The following is an 18,767-nucleotide window of genomic DNA, read 5'->3' as shown; positions in this document are numbered from 1 at the left end:
TTGTCCCTCAATAATTAACTTTTCTACTCTGGGGATAAAAAAAAATCAGTCCGACTATCCACCCCCTCCGTGCCTCTCATCATTTTATATACATCTACCAGGTCACCTCTCACCCTCCGACACTGTAGCAAAAGCGATCCAATTTTTTCCTTATAGCTAATACACTCCAATCCTGGCAACATCCTGGTAAACCTCCTCACCTTTCCTATAGTGTGGCGACCGGAGGACCTAGTACAAACCTGGTGAGCCAGATAGCATCCTGCACAGCAGTCTATGAGAATTTCAGGCAGAAATCTTATTGAGGGGGTTTGGGGGAAAGGTGAGATCGGAGGAGAATCAAAACGTTTGGGAGCTGCTGTACGTTACCAGTAAATATTCTTGGGATCTGGAGCATAGGTCACATTCCACTTGGAAACTCCGAGGCTATGGCTGTAACATGAAGACTGCATTTCTCCTCGACACTTACAGCCCTGGCACCTGAAGTTGTTGAAATCTCTCAGGATACTGAAGAAATAGAACAGGCATTTTTTAATGTTACACAGAATCGCATTAGATTTGCAGCAGAGACCACGCTTCCCCGTTGTCTATACTGGGCCCCTGACATGACACGGCCTGCATCAGGCTCCAAGAACTGGGGCTGAGGGGCTGGAATGGGGACAGTACTGGCTCCAGGGATTCCTATCCCCCTGCTCCTGCTGGTGTTTACAATCTGGGCGTTTCCAGCTATCTCAGCTCAGCCTTCCAGGAAAGGAAGACTTCAGTGCAGATCATTTATTATTCATTCAGTGCAATGAATAATTATTACCCAGGCCTCTAGGATAAAACTGCCAATCTTCTTCATCAGGCAGTATCTCAGCTCAACATCTCATCCAGCACCACTACTGACCGACTCCTCCAGTAGCTACATGGGAAGGTCAGCCTACACTGTGCACTCCAGCCCGAGATGTAACTTAGACCCCAGACCTTGTGACAGAGATGCGAGTGCACCCCCAAAGGGGCCCACACTCGGTCTGATCTCCATTTCCCCTTTCCTCTCGCGTAGTCACCTTGCTTTCAAACATGGAGTCACAGGTAGACAGGGCAGCAAAGAAGGCTTTTTAGCTTTCATCAGTCAGGGCACTGAGTGTCGAAGTTGGGAAGTTATGTTGCAGTTGTACAGGACGTTGGTGGGGCTGTACTTGGAGTAGTGTGTTCAGTTTTGGTCACATTGCAAGAGGAAGGATGTTATTAAATTGAAAAGAGTGCAGAAGAAATTTGCAAGCATGTTGCCAGGACTCAAGGATTTGGGTTATAGGAAGAGATTGGACAAGTTAGGGTTTTTTTTCTTTACAGCATAGGAGACTGAGGGGAGATCTTCTAGAAGTGTACGAGATCATGAGAAGCATGGAAAGGGTGAATGCACTCAGTCTTTTTCCCAGGGTTGAGGACATCAGTTTAAGATTAGAGGGGAAAGAATAAAAGGGAACCTGAGGAGCAACTTTTTTTTACATAGAGGGTGGTACGCATATGGAACGAGCTGCCAGCAGAATTGGTTGAGGGGGGTACATTAACAACATTTACAAGTTTTTGAAGAAGTAATAAAGAGGATTGATGAGGGCAGAGCGGTAGATGTGATCTATATGGACTTCAGTAAGGCGTTCAACAAGGTTCCCCATGAGAGACTGATTAGCAAGGTTAGATCTCACGAAATACAGGGAGAACTAGCCATTTGGATACAGAACTGGCTCAAAGGTTGAAGACAGAGGGTGATGGTGGTGGAGGGTTGTTCTTCAGACTGGAGGCCTGTGACCAGTGGAGTGCCCCAAGGATCAGTGCTGGGTCCACTACTTTTTGTCATTTACATAAATGGTTTGGATGCAAGCATAAGAGGTACAGTTAGTAAGTTTGCAGATGACACCAAAATTGGAGGTGTAGTGGACAGCGAAGAGAGTTACCTCAGATTACAAAAGAATCTGGACCAGATGGGCCAATGGGCCGCGAAGTGGCAGATGGCGTTTAATTCAGGTAAATGCGAGGTGCTGCATTTTGGAAAAGCAAATCTTAGCAGGACGCATACACTTAATGGTAAGGTCCTAGGGAGTATTACTGAACAAAAGAGGCCTTGGAGTGCAGGTCTCTGACCTTTATTGTCAGAGTATTGAGTACAGGAGTTAGGAGGTCATGTTGTGGCTATACAGGACATTGGTTAGGCCACTGTTTGAATATTGCGTGCAATTCTGGTCTCCTTCCTATCGGAAAGATGTTGTGAAACTTGAAAGGGTTCAGAAATGATTTACAAGGATGGAGGATCTGAACAGGCTGGAGCTGTTTTCCCTGGGCGTCGGAGGCTGAGGGGTTACCTTATAGAGGTTTACAAAATTATGAGGGGCATAGATGGGATAAATAGACAAAGTCTTTTCCCTGGAGTCAGGGAGTCCAGAACTAGAGAGCATAGGCTTAGGGTAAGAGGGGAAAAATATAAAAGAGATCTAAGGGGCAACGTTTTCACGCAGAGGGTGGTACGTGTATGGAATGAGCTGCCAGAGGATGTGGTGGAGGCTGGTACAATTGCAACATTTAAGAGGCATTTGGATGGGTATATGAATAGGAAGAGTTTGGAGGGATATGGGCCGGGTGCTGGCAGATGGGACTAGATTGGGTTGGGATATCTGGTCGGCATGGACGGGTTGGACCGAAGGGTCTGTTTCCATGCTGTACATCCCAATGACTCTATGGCATTTGGACGAATACATGATTAGAAAAGATTTAGGAGGGAAATGGGGTTGGCATGGATGGATATTTTGGTCAGCATGGACCAGTTTGGGCTGAGGGGCCTGTCTCCGTGCTGTAGAACTCTAAAACTCATTGAAACTATTCACCTCAGTCACTACGTCTAGTTGAAAGCACCTCTTAAAACCAGAGGAAATAGGAACAGGAGTAGGCCATTTGGCCTGTTGAGCCCCTGCTGGACTATTCAATAGAATCATGGCTGATCCAATGTTCCTCATGTCCACCTTCCTATCTTTTCCCTCTAACCTTTGATTCCCCGACTGACCAAGAATCTGGCCATCTCTGCATTAAATATACACAAGGACTCTGCCCCCACAGCTCTCTGTGACAAGGAGTTCCAAAGACTCACAACCCTCAGAGAAGAAATTCCTCCTCCTCTCAGTCTTAACTTGGCTCCCCTTTATTCAGAGACTGTGTTCTCTGGTTCTAGACTCTCCTATGAGGGACAACATCCTCTCAGCACTTAGACTGTCAAGGCCCTTAAGAATCCCACATATTCCAATGGGATTCACTTAGGGTGGCACGGTGGCTCAGTGGTTAGCACTGCTGCCTCACAGCACCAGGGACCTGGGTTTGATTCCAGCCTCAGGCGACTGTCTGTGTGGAGTTTGCACATTCTCCCCGCGTCGGCGTGGGTTTCCTCCGGGTGCTCTGGTTTCCTCCCACAATCCAAAGACGTGCAGGTCAGGTAGATTGGCAATGCTAAATTGCTCATAGTGTTAGGTGCATTAGTCAGGGGTAAATATAGGGTAGGAGAATGGGTCTGGGTGAGTTACTCTTCTGTGGGGCAGTGGGGACTTGTTGGGCCGAAGGACCTGTTTCCATACTGTAGAGAATCGAACCTAATCTCATCACCTCTCACTCTTCCATACATCAGTGAGTAGAGTCCCAACCTGTCTAACTCTACATACCAGGGATCATCTGAGTGAAGCTTCTCTGAACTGTCTGCAATGCAACATAATCTTTCCTTAAATAAGGGGACCAAGACTGTTCTGAGTAAGACTTCCCTACTCTTATGCTCCAACCCCCTCGAAATAAGGGCCAACATTCCATTCCACCTTCCTGATTCCCTGCTGCTCCTGTGAGCTAGCTTTCTGTTTTGTGCACACATACCCCCAGTCCCTCTGAGTTGCAGCTTTCTGCTGTTTTTCTTCATTTACATAATACTCCGTTCTTTTGACGCATCCCCTGGAGAAACTGTGAGAGCGGAAACTCTCCCCATGAGATCAATTCAGCATGACACAACTTTGCTACAAAGCTCCTTAAGTTTTGCGATGAACCAGATTTGGGGGAGAAAGCTGACCATTCGATAATACAACAGCAACTGCACTTTGAAAACACATTGTAAGCTGGAAAGTAACCCAGGACATCAGGAACAGGGAATGAAAAGTCCTCTAGAAATATGCACTTTCAGAGAGGAGGCAATGGCCAAGTGGTACTATCGCTGGACTGTTGATCCACGCAAAGTTCTGGGGACTCAGGTTCGAATCCCACCATAGCAGTTGGTGGAATTTGAATTCAAATCTGGAATTAAGAATCTAATGATGACCAATTGTCGATTGTTGGAAAACCACTGACTCCGGACCCACAGCAATGTGGTTGACTCTTAACTGCCCCCTGGGGAACTAGGGATGGGCATTAAATGCTAGCCCAGCAAGCGACACCCTCATCCCAAGCTTACAAGCTGAGTGCAGATAAATCCAGGCGTGCGGAGTTCACTTTGTGAGCAAGAAATTACAAATTGGCAGATGACAGACAAACTGAAGGGAGTTAGAAAATCTGTGACAGTCGGGCGGCAATTTAGGCAAAATGCGAGGGACACTTTGGACCAGAATTTTCAATCTGGATCCCAGGAGCTATGGAGGAGCTAGGAGATTTGGATCTCTACATACTTCTATGATCCCAGCTGCTGGTCATGTTGGACAAGTAAGATTCCCAGAGTGAAGCCTAGCTTGATGGACCACAAGTTTGATATTGTTTGCAATATGGCGGTCAATCACTGAATATATTCATAAGAGGCTGCTACTACTTTTAACAAAAGAATAGTAAAGTTTATTTCACAAAGGACATTCTTTTAAAAAGCTATTTGGAAAGACATATGTTAACAATGCTGGGGCTGCACATATTTGAAATATAATCTGGAAAGTGGGCAGTTGAATGTTTATCACAACAATGCATTTTGTTTTAAACAAGAGGAAAGGAACTATATCGTCACCTATTATTCACACAAACACAAGACTTTTTTTTATGAATCTGTATTTGATGCTTTTTTATTGAGACAAGCTGCCACCAGGAGTCTGAGAGTTCAAATCAAACCTGCCCAGCAACAGCTTTGGGATTGGTTAGAAGGTACAATTTGTCACAGAACTATGAGAGCGAGAAAGCAGTTGAACCCAGATCGCTCCCCTGTGAGTGGAAGAAAACCAACACTAAAAGAAGGAGAAAAACTTGTAATTCAAAACAAGACCTAGGTCCAACAGTCCGGCTACAGAATTAAGGATCAGCACAGTCTTCAATGTGAGATCATCGCCAAAAACTAAAACTGTTGGAAAGTCATCTCATTTCCCCTTGTGCTATGAATATTTGATTTCCGACTGCCCTATAGTTTCTACCGACACAATTGCTGTATAACTGTGGACCTCATCTGTCCTATCCACCTTGCTGGTGAATAAATATATGCAAGTTTAAGTTAAAGGCAGTAGAGCTGAATTTTGCCAATTCATAATTATCAATGCTTTTCTTCCACTTCAGGTGAAGTTAGATAAACATACAAGGGAGAAAGGGATAGAAAAGATTATTCTGGCCAATAGGCTAACATGAAGGGATGTGGGAGAGGTAAATGTAAATTAGGAATGGTGGAGGCTTTATGTAATTCTATGGGATACAGAGGTGAGCACGTTACGTTATTGACACACAGTAAAACTCCCGCTACATCCTTTAAAAATAAATCAACCGCAGACTTTCTCCTGTTAACGGTCTAAACTTACAGCATCGCCATGGCTTCGTCCTGCAAGGTAACAAAGGCCAGTCCGAGCGATTTCTTGTCTAAACTCTCCTTCTCCCGAGTGTACTCACTCATCATTTCATCCTCGAGTTTTGTGTAATACTCCACTGCATCCACCTGTCAGAACAGGACGAGAGATGTGTGATACACTAGCAGCTCAGGAACACTCCCTGACTGATACAAAGGACTTTAATCCATTCACTGAAACCTGTCAGTTCAGATCATACCACAGGAATCGTTTAGAAATATTTATTGACTCAGTAATCTACTGCTGGGAACAATAATAGTATTGCCTCAGCAACAGTTAAATAATTCCACGTTAGCTGCCCGATGATACAGATATCTACATCGCAATATCAGAATGACAGCACCAGGAAAGACCAGCTATGTCTCTGTCACCTCAATGAATTACACTCATGCTGTAAGATTCAAGTGATAGCTGTACAACCTAATCTATTCGAGAGCTGGGAATAAGGGTCTACTGAGTTGTTCAATCAGTGATGAACACTCTCTCAGCACCTGGACATCATGAGGCCCCAAAATCCAACAGGAAGAAGGTCGATACCTCTACCGTAGAGCAGCCTGACTGAAGAGAGGAATTCTGAGTGCAGCTCAAAGCTAATCTGGAAAATCTTCACATCTGCTACTAATTCTGACACATTACTGGGATCAGATAAAGTTGGCTGTGCTCGACTCCTTTATGCAGACCATCGTCTGATAAAACTGTTACTGAAATATGTGACCACCTGGATCAAAACTGAGCAGTTTCCATTAACTGCTGGAGCAACCTAAGGTTGGAAACCATGAAGGCAGCATTCCAGCCCGTTAGCTTCAACACCCGAGGATAAATACAGAAAAGTATGAGATGAGGAGATAAAACGAGAGCGAGAGAGAAAATATGCTGCCCTCAGTCCAGGTACCTGCCCTCAACTCAGCACATGTCCACCTGCCAGTTGCCTGCCCACTCCCCCGGGTCCCTGCCCACTGTCACTCTCCCCTTTCAGTCTGATTGTGAAGTAATGAGCCATTCTCTGAAAGCCCATCTTCATTTGGCAGCAGTATGAGGTGCCAGACGGGTAGTTCTCAAGCAGGTTCCCCGTTCCTCCCGGGACCTCGAGAGCTGGAGATGACCTCCTCACCTGCTCACACCCTCTGAAGCTGCAGCAGCAGAACTGGCCGCAGGGGCGCGGGTTGATGGAGACTCGCTTCCCTTCACTCTGGAGCAGCTCAGTGTAGTATCTCCGCCCACGTTCCGCCTTCCTCCTGCATTGGAATAGCACCGCGTCAGAGCTTCCCCCATCAGTTTGGCAAATCTCACACCACCTCCCCCTCCCCACACCCTTCAGCAGCCCGTCCCCACTACCGCGCCCCCCAACTCCGCACCCCAACACCCCACCAACTCGATCCTCTCACACTCTCCATTGTTGCCAACAGAATGATAGAATCCTCAGAGAGTGGAAGCAGGCCATTCAGCCCATCCAGTTCATGCTGTGGTACAGTGCTGAAATAAATCTGCTGGAAACCTCGGAGTGAACCCAGGAGCAAGATCAGAGGGACGTCTTCAAAATAATCACGTACTCTTCATTTTCTTTAGGTAGTTTTGTTTGTTTTGTTGAAGATGGGACAAAAAGGCTGTGTGACTGATAGTCAAGAGCAGGTAACAAGGTGGGTTAGCTGTCCAGTGGGTTTATGGTACCTTCTAGGGACTCTGCCAATTGGATGACAAGAGTGGGCCTGTGGTTTGGCGACACAGCAATTGGGAATGAAACACTCTGCAGCAAAACCTCTTGGAAAGCTTCCCCAGATTTCAATCTCCCCAACTGATCCGCAGGCTGGGGAAATCCAGGAGTCACAACATTTAGTCAGTCTCAATACTTATTAAATTACTTACAGTGTGGAAACAGGCCCTTCGGCCCAACAAGTCCACACCGACCTGCCGAAGCGAAACCCACCTGTACCCATACCCCTACATTTGCCCCTTACCTTACACTACGGGCAATTTAACATGGTCAATTCACCTGACCCGCACATCTTTGGACTGTGGGAGGAAACCGGAGCACCCGGAGGAAACCCACGCAGACACGGGGAGAACGTGCAAACTCCACACAGTCAGTCGCCTGAGGCGGGAGTTGAACCCGGGTCTCTGGCGCTGTGAGGCAGCAGTGCTAACCACTGTGCCACCGTGCCGCCCAAAATATAATCAGGTCTCATTACCACCCCCTCCTCCTCACACACTACCACATGCCCTGTATTGGGGCACAATATTCCCAGACCAGGGAAGTGGGATCAGGAGGAAATTTGGGAATTGGAGCCTTGGTGTGATTTTACGAGAGACAATGTCAGTACAGTAGCAAGGTGACCGATTTGACTCACTGGAGGGCATATGGCCATGACACCATCCTTTCTATTCCACTTAAACCCAGCTCCTGCTATCTCCCAGCGCAGGAGAGGATCCAACAATGGGGTCAGTTCCACTTTCTACCTGTCCAGGCATTTGCTTACAGATGCTGAGTAGTTGATAACTGCTCTCTGTTGGTCTGTTTAAACCAAACCACACTGGGCACCCAGTTAACTGTCCTGTCAATCAATCAGGGCTGAACCTGTACCTCCACCCACCACTCCACCTGGGACACTAGGATGTTAATGGGACACTCAAACCCCAACGCTCCTGTCAATGTGAATTGACAAATTTCAATTTAGATAGATGTGAGGTGCTGTATTTTGGAAAGGCATTTTTCGGGCAGGACTTATACGCTTAATGGTAAAGTCCTGGGGAGTGTTGCTGAACAAAGAGACCTTGGAGTGCAGGTTCATTGAAGGTGGAGTCACAGGTAGACAGGATAGTGGAGAAGGCATTTGGCACACTTGCCTTTATTGGTCAGTGCATTCAGTACAGGAGTTGAGGGGTCACATGATGGCTGTACAGAACATGGGTTAGGCCACTTTCAGAATTCCTGGATTTTGCCCGAAACGTCAATTCTCCTGCTCCTTGGATGCTGCCTGACCTGCTGTGCTTTTCCAGCACCACACTCTCGACTCTACTCTCCAGTATCAGCAGTCCTCACTTTATTCAATTCAAGTCTCCCTGCTATAGGTAGGATGTTGTGAAACTAAAGGGTTCAGAAAAGATTTACAAGGATGTTGCCAGGGTTGGAGGGTTTGAGTTACAGAGAGAGGCTGAACAGGCTGGGACTGTTTTCCCTGGAATGTCAGAGACTGAGAGATAACTTTAAAGATGTTTACAAAATCATGAGGGGCATGGATAGGATAAATAGCCAAGGTATTTTACCCAGAGTAGGGGACTCCAACATTAGCTTGTATATACTACACACCGGGCTGACACAAAGACAGTGAGGAAAGGGAACGTCACGCTGGAGTACTGTTGATGTGGGCGGCACAGTGGCACGTGGGCGGCACGGTGGCACAGTGGTTAGCACTGCTGCCTCACAGCGCTAGAGTCCTGGGTTCAATTCCTGCCTCAGGCGATTGACTGTGTGGAGTTTGCACGTTCTCCCCGTGTCTGCGTGGGTTTCCTCCGGGTGCTCCGGTTTCCTCCCACAATCCAAAGATGTGCGGGTCAGGTGAATTGGCCATGCTAAATTGCCCATAGTGTAAGGTAAGGGGTAAATGTAGGTGTATGGGTGGCGTGCGCTTTGGTGGGTCGGTGTGGACTTGTTGGGCTGAAGGGCCTGTTTCCACACTGTAAGTAATCTATTCTAATCTAATCTAATGTGCAGTCTGACCTTATTGATCTCAACAATTAACAGACAGCTCTAAGGAAAAAAAATAAGGGGGTGACCTTATAGACGTTTACAAAATTATGAGGGGCATGGATAGGGTAAATAGGCAAAGTATTTTCCCTGGGGTCGGGGAGTCCAGAACTAGAGGGCACAGATTTAGGGTGAGAGGGGAAAGATACAAAAGAGACCTAAGGGGCAACTTTTTCACACAGAGGGTGGTACGTGTATGGAATGAGCTGCCAGAGGATGTGGTGGAGGCTGGTACAATTGCAGCATTTAACAGGCATCTGGATGGGTATTTGAATAGGAAGAGTTTGGAGGGATATGGGCCGGGTGCTGGCAGGTGGGACTAGATTGGGTTGGGATATCTGGTCGGCATGGACGGGTTGGACCGAAGAGTCTGTTTCCGTGCTGTACATCTCTATGACTCTATAATTGTGGATGCTAGAAATCTGAAATAAAAACAGGAATTGCTGGAAAACCTCAGCACGTCTGGAGAGAAATCAGAGTTAACGTTTCGGGTCCAGTGACCCTTCCTCAGAACAGGCAGCTTTAGTTACTAGTCTTCTTTCAGCATAAAGGGGGCAGCAACTAAACAATAGCTGTGGAGCCCATCAGCAGGGCTACAGGAACACCACCAGTGCTTAAAGTCAGCAAAACACTCATCGTTAACAGATTCCGCTGTGTTAGATTTCTTACCACTCAGCATCCAGTTCTGTTAGTTTAGCCACATTGTAACAGAGTTGAACCTCCAGGACTGTGCATGTAGGGTAGGCTTCACTGAAAACAGGAGACAAAGTAAGGGCAACAAAGAGAAATAAAAACGAGTCCACCTCTGGGTGTGGCCGTAGCCCAGTCCCCTCACCATTTATACAAGTTGTAACATATTAAGTGCTGACCCCCATAGCATATTACATCTTGCAAAGCAACAGGTAACCCATTGATACCTACTCTGTTTCCCATTAACCAACCAATCCTCAATCCACACCAATTAGTTACCCCCTACACCATGACCTTTTGTTTTCTATAATAACCTTTGATGTGACCCCTTATTTTGGAAATCTAAGTACATCAACAGGTTCACCTTCACCCACAGCACATGTCACTTCTGCAAAAAATCCACAGGACGTTGACTCTGATGATTATGTTGAACTTTTCCAAGTCCCCTGCTATAATATCTTGAATAATGGCTAAATCTTCCTAATGACAGATGTTAAGCTAACTGGTTTGATTTTTCCCTTTCTGAATAAAGAAGTCACAGTCATTATTTTCTAATGTAATCTTATTCTAATGTAATGATGTAACATTCTCAGAATCTGGAGAGTTTGGGAAAATTGAAACCAATGCATTTGCAATCTCACTAATCAGTTCTGTTCAGACCAGATGCTGAAATCTCAGGACCCAGCTCCAACACTTTGCCCAGTCCCACCTCCCCTGGTGCAGTGAAGATGGATACAATATTACCTGCTCACCTCAATGCCATCTCCTTATTCCCTGTATTAATTTGTGAGACACACGTTTTACAGTGCATCATTCACTTTAACTCTTTTATTTTATTATTCCATACCTACATAATCTTTACTTTTTATATTTTTAGTTTGCTTTCTCTCGTTATTAAAATCATTTTCCTTCCTTTTTAATCATTTTATCATATTTTGCTGGTTTTATATTTTGTCCAATTTTATGACCGGATACCCATCTTTATATAATCAAATGCTTTCTTTTTAAGTTTGATACTAGCTTTAACTTCTTAAGTAGCCATAAATGTTGTATATTCCCCATGGAATTTTTGCTTCTCATTGGAATGTATTTATCCTGTATTTTCTAAAATACACACAAACATCTGCCTCTGTGTCTCTGTTGATCTATCCCTTAATCCAATTTGGTAGTGTGCTTTAGAACATAACAACATAGGAACTAGGAGCAGGAGTAGGCCATCTGACCCTTCAAGCCTGTTACACCATTCAATAAGATCATGGCTGATCTTCTCACGGACACAGCTGCACTCAGCCACTCTCTCACCATTACCCTGAATTCCTTTACTGCTCAAAAAACCTGAGCTTTAAAAAACATTTACTGAGGAAGCCTCAAAACTGCTTCCCTGGGCAGGGAATTCCATAGATTCCCAACCTTCTGGATAAAGAAGTTCCTCTCAGTTCAGTCCTAAATCTGCTCCCTCCAAACTTGATGCTGTGCCCCCTTGTCCTAGTTTCACCTGTCAGAGGATCCATCCTCTCTACTTCTATCTTATCTATTCCCTTCATAATTTTATATGTTTCTATAAAATTTCCTCTTATTCTACTAAATTCCAATGAATATAATTCCAGTCTACTCAGTCTCTCCTCATGAGCCAACCCCCTCAACTCCAGAATCAACCTCGTGAACCTCCTCTGCTTCCCCTCCAGTACCAATACATCCTTTCTCAAGTAAGGAGACCAAAACTATACGCAGTACTCCAGGTGTGACCTCACCAGCATGCTATACAACTACAACATAACCTCCCTGCTTTTAAACTCGGTCCCTTTAGCAATGAAGGATAGAATTCCACTTGCCTTCCGAATTATCTACTGTACCTGGAGACCAACCTTCTGTGATTCTTGCACAAGGACACCCAGGTCCGATTCCCGATGAAGGGCTTATGACCGAAACATTGATTCTCCCGCTTCTCAGATGCTGCCTGACCTGCTGTGCTTTTCCAGCACCACACTCTTGATTCTGATCTCCAGTATCTGCAGTCCTCACTTTCTCCCTCTGCACAGCAACATGCTGGAATTTTTTTTACCATTCAAGTAATAGTCCTTTTTACTACCGAAATGGATGACTTCATATTTATTTACATTGTATTCCATCTGCCAGACCTTTGCCCACTCACTTAAACTATCGATGTCCCTTTGCAAAGTTTCACCTTCCTCTGCACACTTTGCTCTGCCACTCATCTTAGTATCATCTGCAAACTTTGACACACTACATGTGGTCGCCAACTCTAAATCATCTATATAAATTGTGAATAATTGCAGTCCCAACACCAATCCCTGAGGCACACCACCAATCACTGATTGCCAACCAGAAAAGCATTCATTCACCCACACTCTTTGCTTCTTGTTGGTTAATCAATCCTTTCCCCAGGCTAACACATTGCTCGAAAGGCTGTGCATCTTTATCTTATGCAGCAGCCTTTTGTGTGGCACTTGTTGAATGCCTTTTGGAAATCTAGATACACCATACCCCCATTGTCCACTGTGCTCATAATGTCTTCATCGAATTCCAGTAGATTAGTTAAGCATGACTTGCCCTCCATGAACCCCTTCATGCCACTGCCCAATGGGACAATTTCTATCTACATATCTTGCTATTCCTTCCTTGATAATAGACTCAGGCATTTTCCCCACTACAGAAGCTAAACTAACCAGTCTATAATTCCCCATCTTTTGTCTATCCCTCTTTTTTAAACAGTGGTGTCACATTTATCTAGCTCCACCTTCAAGCCCTCATCATTGTCCTTATTTAAGTTTAAAATACTAGTCTTGGACCCATTCTTCTCTCCCTCAAACTGAACGTAATCATGTAATGTTATCAAGATCTTGGCTGACTTGGTTGTGGCCATAGCTCCATAATCCCAGCGCAGGATAATCCCAAACTCCTGCCCCCCCATATCCCAGGGATCAGTTGCATAAACCTTCTCTGAACAGCTTCTAAAGTATTACAGCCTTTCTAACACAAGGAGACCACACCGGATGTGGTCTGACTATCGTCCTGTACATCTGCAGCAAAACCTCCCGATTTTTATGACCCACTCCACCAATAAACGAAATGTTCCATTTACAGTAAGACACACGCCTTTAGGGATACCTACCGGAAATGTCCAGCGATGATCTCCTCACTAGCCTCCTCGGAAATTCTGCTTATAAATAAAGTGGACTTCACCTGGAGAGACAGGGCCAGGTTAGAATGGACATCCAGGTCAAAACATTCATATTCTTCAAACATCACATACCAGTTCACTGTAAACAAGGAGTGTGTTGTTACAACTGCACCAGGCCTTAGGATCAGTGAAAGTTCAATATTTGGAGCAATTTGTAGAGTCTGAGATTGGTATGCTTCTCACAGTCAACATGGCCAGAGTTGGTAGCAGCAACATGAGTTAGTGAGGGTCTTCTCTGAACGGTGTGCCTCACCTCAAGGCCAGGACTGGAGAGGAATGCTAAATTGAAAGCTTCTCTCAGCAAACTCTATAATTATCACTGATCGTTGTAAATACCCATCTGGTTCATATTGCAAGTCATGAGCACAGAGGTCTGCAGCACAGATGGGTGCTTCGGCCCATCTAAGTCTATCATTCTTACCCATTCTGACCTACACGTGACTCCAGATCTATAGACAATTCAGCTGTTTCTTAACTGCCCTCCAAAATGGCCCAGTTAGTCCCTCAGCAGATAGAGATGGGCATCAAATGTTAGTCTCGCCTACATCCCATGAAAGAATAAAAAATATTCTAGATTGTAATAGCTGCTGACATTAAAGAGATAACACATCATCTACTGGTCTCTTGCAAACTTTTTTTATTCGTTCACAGGATGAGGACATCACTTATTGGAGGCCAGCATTTATTGTCCATCCTTAGTTGCCCCAGAGGGCAGTTAATAGTCAACCACATTGCAGTGTGTCTAGAGTCACACGTAGGCCAGACCAGGTAAGGATGGCAGATTATCTCCCTAAAGGACCAGATGGGTTTTCCCCAACAATCAACAATGGATTCATGGTTATCATTAAACCTTTAATTCTGGATTATTTGTTTAATTGAATTCAATTCAACCAGCTGTACTGGCAGGATTTGACCCTGGGTCCTCAGAACATTACTGAGATCAACAGTCTAGCGATAATACCACTGGGCCACTGCGTCTCCATCTTCAATGAGGGTTTTCCAAACCAGCCGCTACAGAAACTCTTTCTCCAAGCAGATGACAGCCAGCGGCGAGAGGATTTTATAAACCTCTGCCAAATATCCTCAGAGGTCGAACAGAATGGGATTTCGACAAATGGATCGCAGAGTATTGTAGCTGTGGGAGGCCAGTTGCCCCCTCTTCGCAGAACTATGGAAAAATGTTGCTGAGGTGTAGCACAGATGATCCAAGCACAAGTATATGCCTTGCACAGCCTGCAGACTAAGCCCCACTCTCTGCAACAGTTTCCTGACCCACAGACCGCATTCCGTGAAGATTGGGGACAATACTTCATCCTCACTAACACTCAACACTGGAACCCCCCAGGGATGTGTACTCAGCCCCCTACTGTACTCACTGTATACCCATGACTGCGTCGCCAAATACCTGACTAATGCCATTTACAAGTTCACTGATGACACCACCATAGTCAGTCAAATCTCAGATGGCAATGAAACAGACTACAGATGGGAGGTGAAAGACCTGGAACAACCTAGCTCTCAATGCCGGCAAAACCAAGGAACTCATTATTGACTTTCGGCAGGATGTTACTCATGCCCCCCTACACATTAACAACACAGAGGTGGAAGGAGTGGAGAGTGGAAAGTTCCTGGGAGCGGTCATCCACAACAAGCTTTCTTGGACTCTTCATGTCGACTCACTGGTTACAAAGGCTCAACAACGTCTCTTCTTCATCAGGCAGCTGAGGAAATGTGGCGTGATGGCGAATACCCTTGCCAACTTTTATAGGTGCGCCATCGAGAGCATTCTGTCTGGATGTATCACTACCTGGTATGGCAACTGTACCATTCAAGACTGGAGATGGTTACAGAGAGTGGTGAACTCAGCCCAGACAATCACAAAGGCCAATCTCCCATCTATAGAATCCGTCTACCAGGCCCTCGGTCAAGGAAAGGCCACCAGCATTCTCAAAGATTCATCCCACCCTGGCAATGTTTTTCTACAGCCTCTACCATTGGGGAGAAGGTACAGAAGCCTGAACACGCACCAGCCAGTTTCAAAACAGTTTCTATCCTACTGTTGTTAGAATACTGGATGGACTCACAAACTCTTCACATTTGCCTGTACCTGTGTTTTTGTTTTGCTGCTGTTTACCTATTACTTACTTATCTACGCTACTGAACTCCGTGATCTGCCTGTATTGTTCACAAGACAAAGCTTTTCACTGTGCCTCGGTACACATGACAACAAATTCAATTCAAATCAATTCAAAGAGACAACCCGATGAGGCTGAGCAACTGGATAAGAAGTCAGAGGTTTAAACATCAGTCCGTAGGGATAACGAGGAAGCAATAAAGAGTTCAGGGCATGAACTTACCACATCATCCTCTCTGTCCTGCAAACTGGAAGTGTGGTGCCTCAAGACTAAGATGGTGAGGAGCAGATAGATCACACCAAAAATGGTGTGAAGCCACAGCAAGTTATTCCTGCAACATCACGTGAAAAGTCAGACCACAGAAATCATTGCATTTCACAGGCAATTCACAGTCACGGTGGCTGTAAAACTGTGGTTTCAATTTTATGTGTTATGCCAGTCAGGCCCAGTGTAATCTGATCCACAAACGATCGAAGGACTGCCAACTGGGATTAAGCCTATTCCCAGAGGTTCAATCACATGACCTCTCCCAGGATTCTTGTCCTGTGACATACTGCCTTCATAAACCAATTGGAGAACAATCAACTCACTACTCAGACCACCTCTCCTCCCTTTATCAACACTTTTAGATATGGTAAGGAAGCTGCAAAAAAAAAGTACTCTTAATAATTTTTATCCAAGATTGTTTAAATTCACAGGGACTTTACCAAAGGATGGCAATTAGCAGTAGGAGACCAAACTAACTTGGGTCTAATAGTCCTGGACCTCAAGGACCCACAGGAGGATTCCCAAATGGACATCCATTTCCAGGACATGGCAGCCCTGGAGGAACGTCATAAGGGGACATTTTTAAAAAATTGTCACTTTCTTTGAACATTATTACCCTAAAAAAAATTGGAAATAGGTGAAGAAAGGTGAAGGGTCAAGCATCAGTCAGTTGGGTAATGAGACTTTTAGTTTTCCATTTGACATCGGCAAGATTCCATGTGTGGGCTGGAGCTGGGGGTGGGACAGGTCATGTGACAATGCTAACTCAAGAATTAATAACTGTTGGCAATCTGAACCTAGAGGGGAAGAGATTAAATCTCACTCTGGCATATTAGAAAACTTTATTTAGGAAGCATTGGGTAGACCGGAAAATGATGACATTAAAACACAATGGGTTAATGAACATCACCTTGGTCTGGCTATGTGAGACTCCAAAGCTTACTATTAGTTTTTAATGAACTCAGTGAACAAAAGAGATAAAGCACCAAGCTGTCTCTCAATGAGGTTCTCCTGACACGGAAGTTTCTAGAATTGATTCTTGGAAAACGCAGGAAGGTGAAATTGAAGATGAACAGTCCAGCCATGATCTCATTCAATGGTGGGAGTAGACTCAGTGGGCTGAATGGCCATCTATTTCTGTTCCAATGTTTTCTGGTCTGTACGCAATTGGTTGATCTCAGAAAATTGCAGTGAGGGGAGGGAGATAGTTTTTTTTAATATCTATTTATTGTCAGAAAATCACAAGCTGCCTCATTTCACAAGATGAGAAATTGCCCATCCTAGTTCATCCATTCTGGTCGCTCCTCATATTCAGAATTCAGATGATTGATAAATGATTACAAGATCTCTGGTTCTGTTATTCCTTTGGTAATCAGTTCCATGTCTTGATGTGGTGATGATAAGCTTCCGAACATCAATCCTAAATTTGCCTTTAACTGATTTTAATGTCTCTAATCTACCAGAACTCACTGTCTGCCTACACACTCGATAAAGGTCACACATATTTATAATCTCCCGGGTGAAACACACAGACTTGGAGTAATCAGAGGCTGGATAGGCTGGGAGTTTTTTTACTAGAGCGTAGGAGGTGGCTTTATAGGTTTATAAAATCATGCAGCGTATAGGTAAGGTGAATGGCAGGTATCTTTTCCCTACGATGGTAATTTTGAGACACCAGGGCACACTTTTAAGAGGAAAAAGATTTTTAAAAGACACGAGGGACCATTTTTTTTTAACAGAGGGACCTGTTCATGAAATGAACTTCCAGCGGATGTGGTGGATGCAGGTACAGTCACAAGGTTTTAAAGACATTTGGAGAGGTTCATGAGTAAATATTTGGAGGGATATGGGCCAAGCACAAGCAGTTGGGACTAGGTTAATTAGGGATTATAGGTGACATGGATTGGTTGGATGAAAGGGTTTGTTTCCGTGCTGTATGACTGTATAAATAAAGACTTAGAACATTACTGAAGAGGGAACTACAAATATTCTCCACAAACAAAAGGAATATGGCCAAGCTTGCAGTTTTTGTTTAAATTTCCCAGCAGACGGGTTGGACCAAAGGGTCTGTTTTCATGCTGTACATCTCTATGACTCTAAATCCAATAATTCCCTCACTGCCATCTCTATGGCACCGAGAGTCAATCAGCACCTTTTTGTCCTGCAGTTAAAATTGTTGTCATTGTTTGTAATTTGGCATTCTTGTGTTTGTCCTGATGTGTGCAAGATGAACAACTTTGACACTATCAGCAATACACAGGCTAGAATGCAACACTACAAGTTGGAATAACCTGTAACACGCACGGATGGAGTTCACTGATAAACCAGGGCCAAATCTCTCCAGTCAAATAAGTGATGACAGGTCTAGGTGACATCAGCAGCAAAGCCACATCATTCACATTTGGTCATTCAGTCCCAAGTCCGCACTTACTTGGTCTTCATGTTCCCTATTGTTGTTCTTCCAAAACTTTGAGGATCTTGGTCTGCAAGTTTCAAAAATAAAATAGGAATTGTATTTTTCCAACATTCTATCCCATGTCAAACACACAGAGCAATTTGCAATGACAGTCAGTAACTGGAGTTCACACCAATTAGTATCATCACCCTGTACAAACAAACAACAAAACTTGCATTCATATAGCATTTTTCACAATCTCCACACGTGCCAAAGCACCTGACAGCTAATTAAGTGGTCTTTAATTCATACATAGTGTGTTCATTACTGTGTGCTCTGAGGACTGATTCACTCAGTTAGCTGGACACCTAGTTTGTGATACAGAGTGACATTAGAACAGTAGGTTTTAATACCATCACCAACCAAGGTTACCGTGAACGACTCTCCTTCTCAACCTCGTCCCCCCGACCTGAGGCACGGTGACCCTTAGGTTAAACGTCCACTAGTCATCTCCCTCTAAATGAGAGAGCTGCCC

The 18,767-nt window shown here is 44.7% G+C and overlaps 1 protein-coding gene across 2 annotated transcripts in view; it reads right to left on the bottom strand.

The window, feature by feature from the left end:
• The window catches only part of LOC132830753 (CSC1-like protein 2), a 77,231-nt gene that overhangs the window by 29,297 nt on the left and 29,167 nt on the right, over positions 1-18,767 (bottom strand). For both annotated transcript variants that reach the window (XM_060848594.1, XM_060848601.1), the window contains 7 exons: positions 18,269-18,320; positions 15,793-15,901; positions 13,367-13,437; positions 10,213-10,293; positions 6,913-7,036; positions 5,757-5,890; positions 367-504 (listed from right to left, as the gene is read on the bottom strand). In XM_060848594.1, the coding sequence (XP_060704577.1) occupies positions 367-504; positions 5,757-5,890; positions 6,913-7,036; positions 10,213-10,293; positions 13,367-13,437; positions 15,793-15,901; positions 18,269-18,320 (709 nt within the window). The remainder of the gene's footprint in view (positions 1-366; positions 505-5,756; positions 5,891-6,912; positions 7,037-10,212; positions 10,294-13,366; positions 13,438-15,792; positions 15,902-18,268; positions 18,321-18,767) is intronic.

Source organism: Hemiscyllium ocellatum, chromosome 3, assembly GCF_020745735.1.
Source record: "Hemiscyllium ocellatum isolate sHemOce1 chromosome 3, sHemOce1.pat.X.cur, whole genome shotgun sequence".
Classification (NCBI taxonomy): domain Eukaryota; kingdom Metazoa; phylum Chordata; class Chondrichthyes; order Orectolobiformes; family Hemiscylliidae; genus Hemiscyllium; species Hemiscyllium ocellatum.
This window is presented reverse-complemented; position numbering and strand designations above follow the sequence as displayed.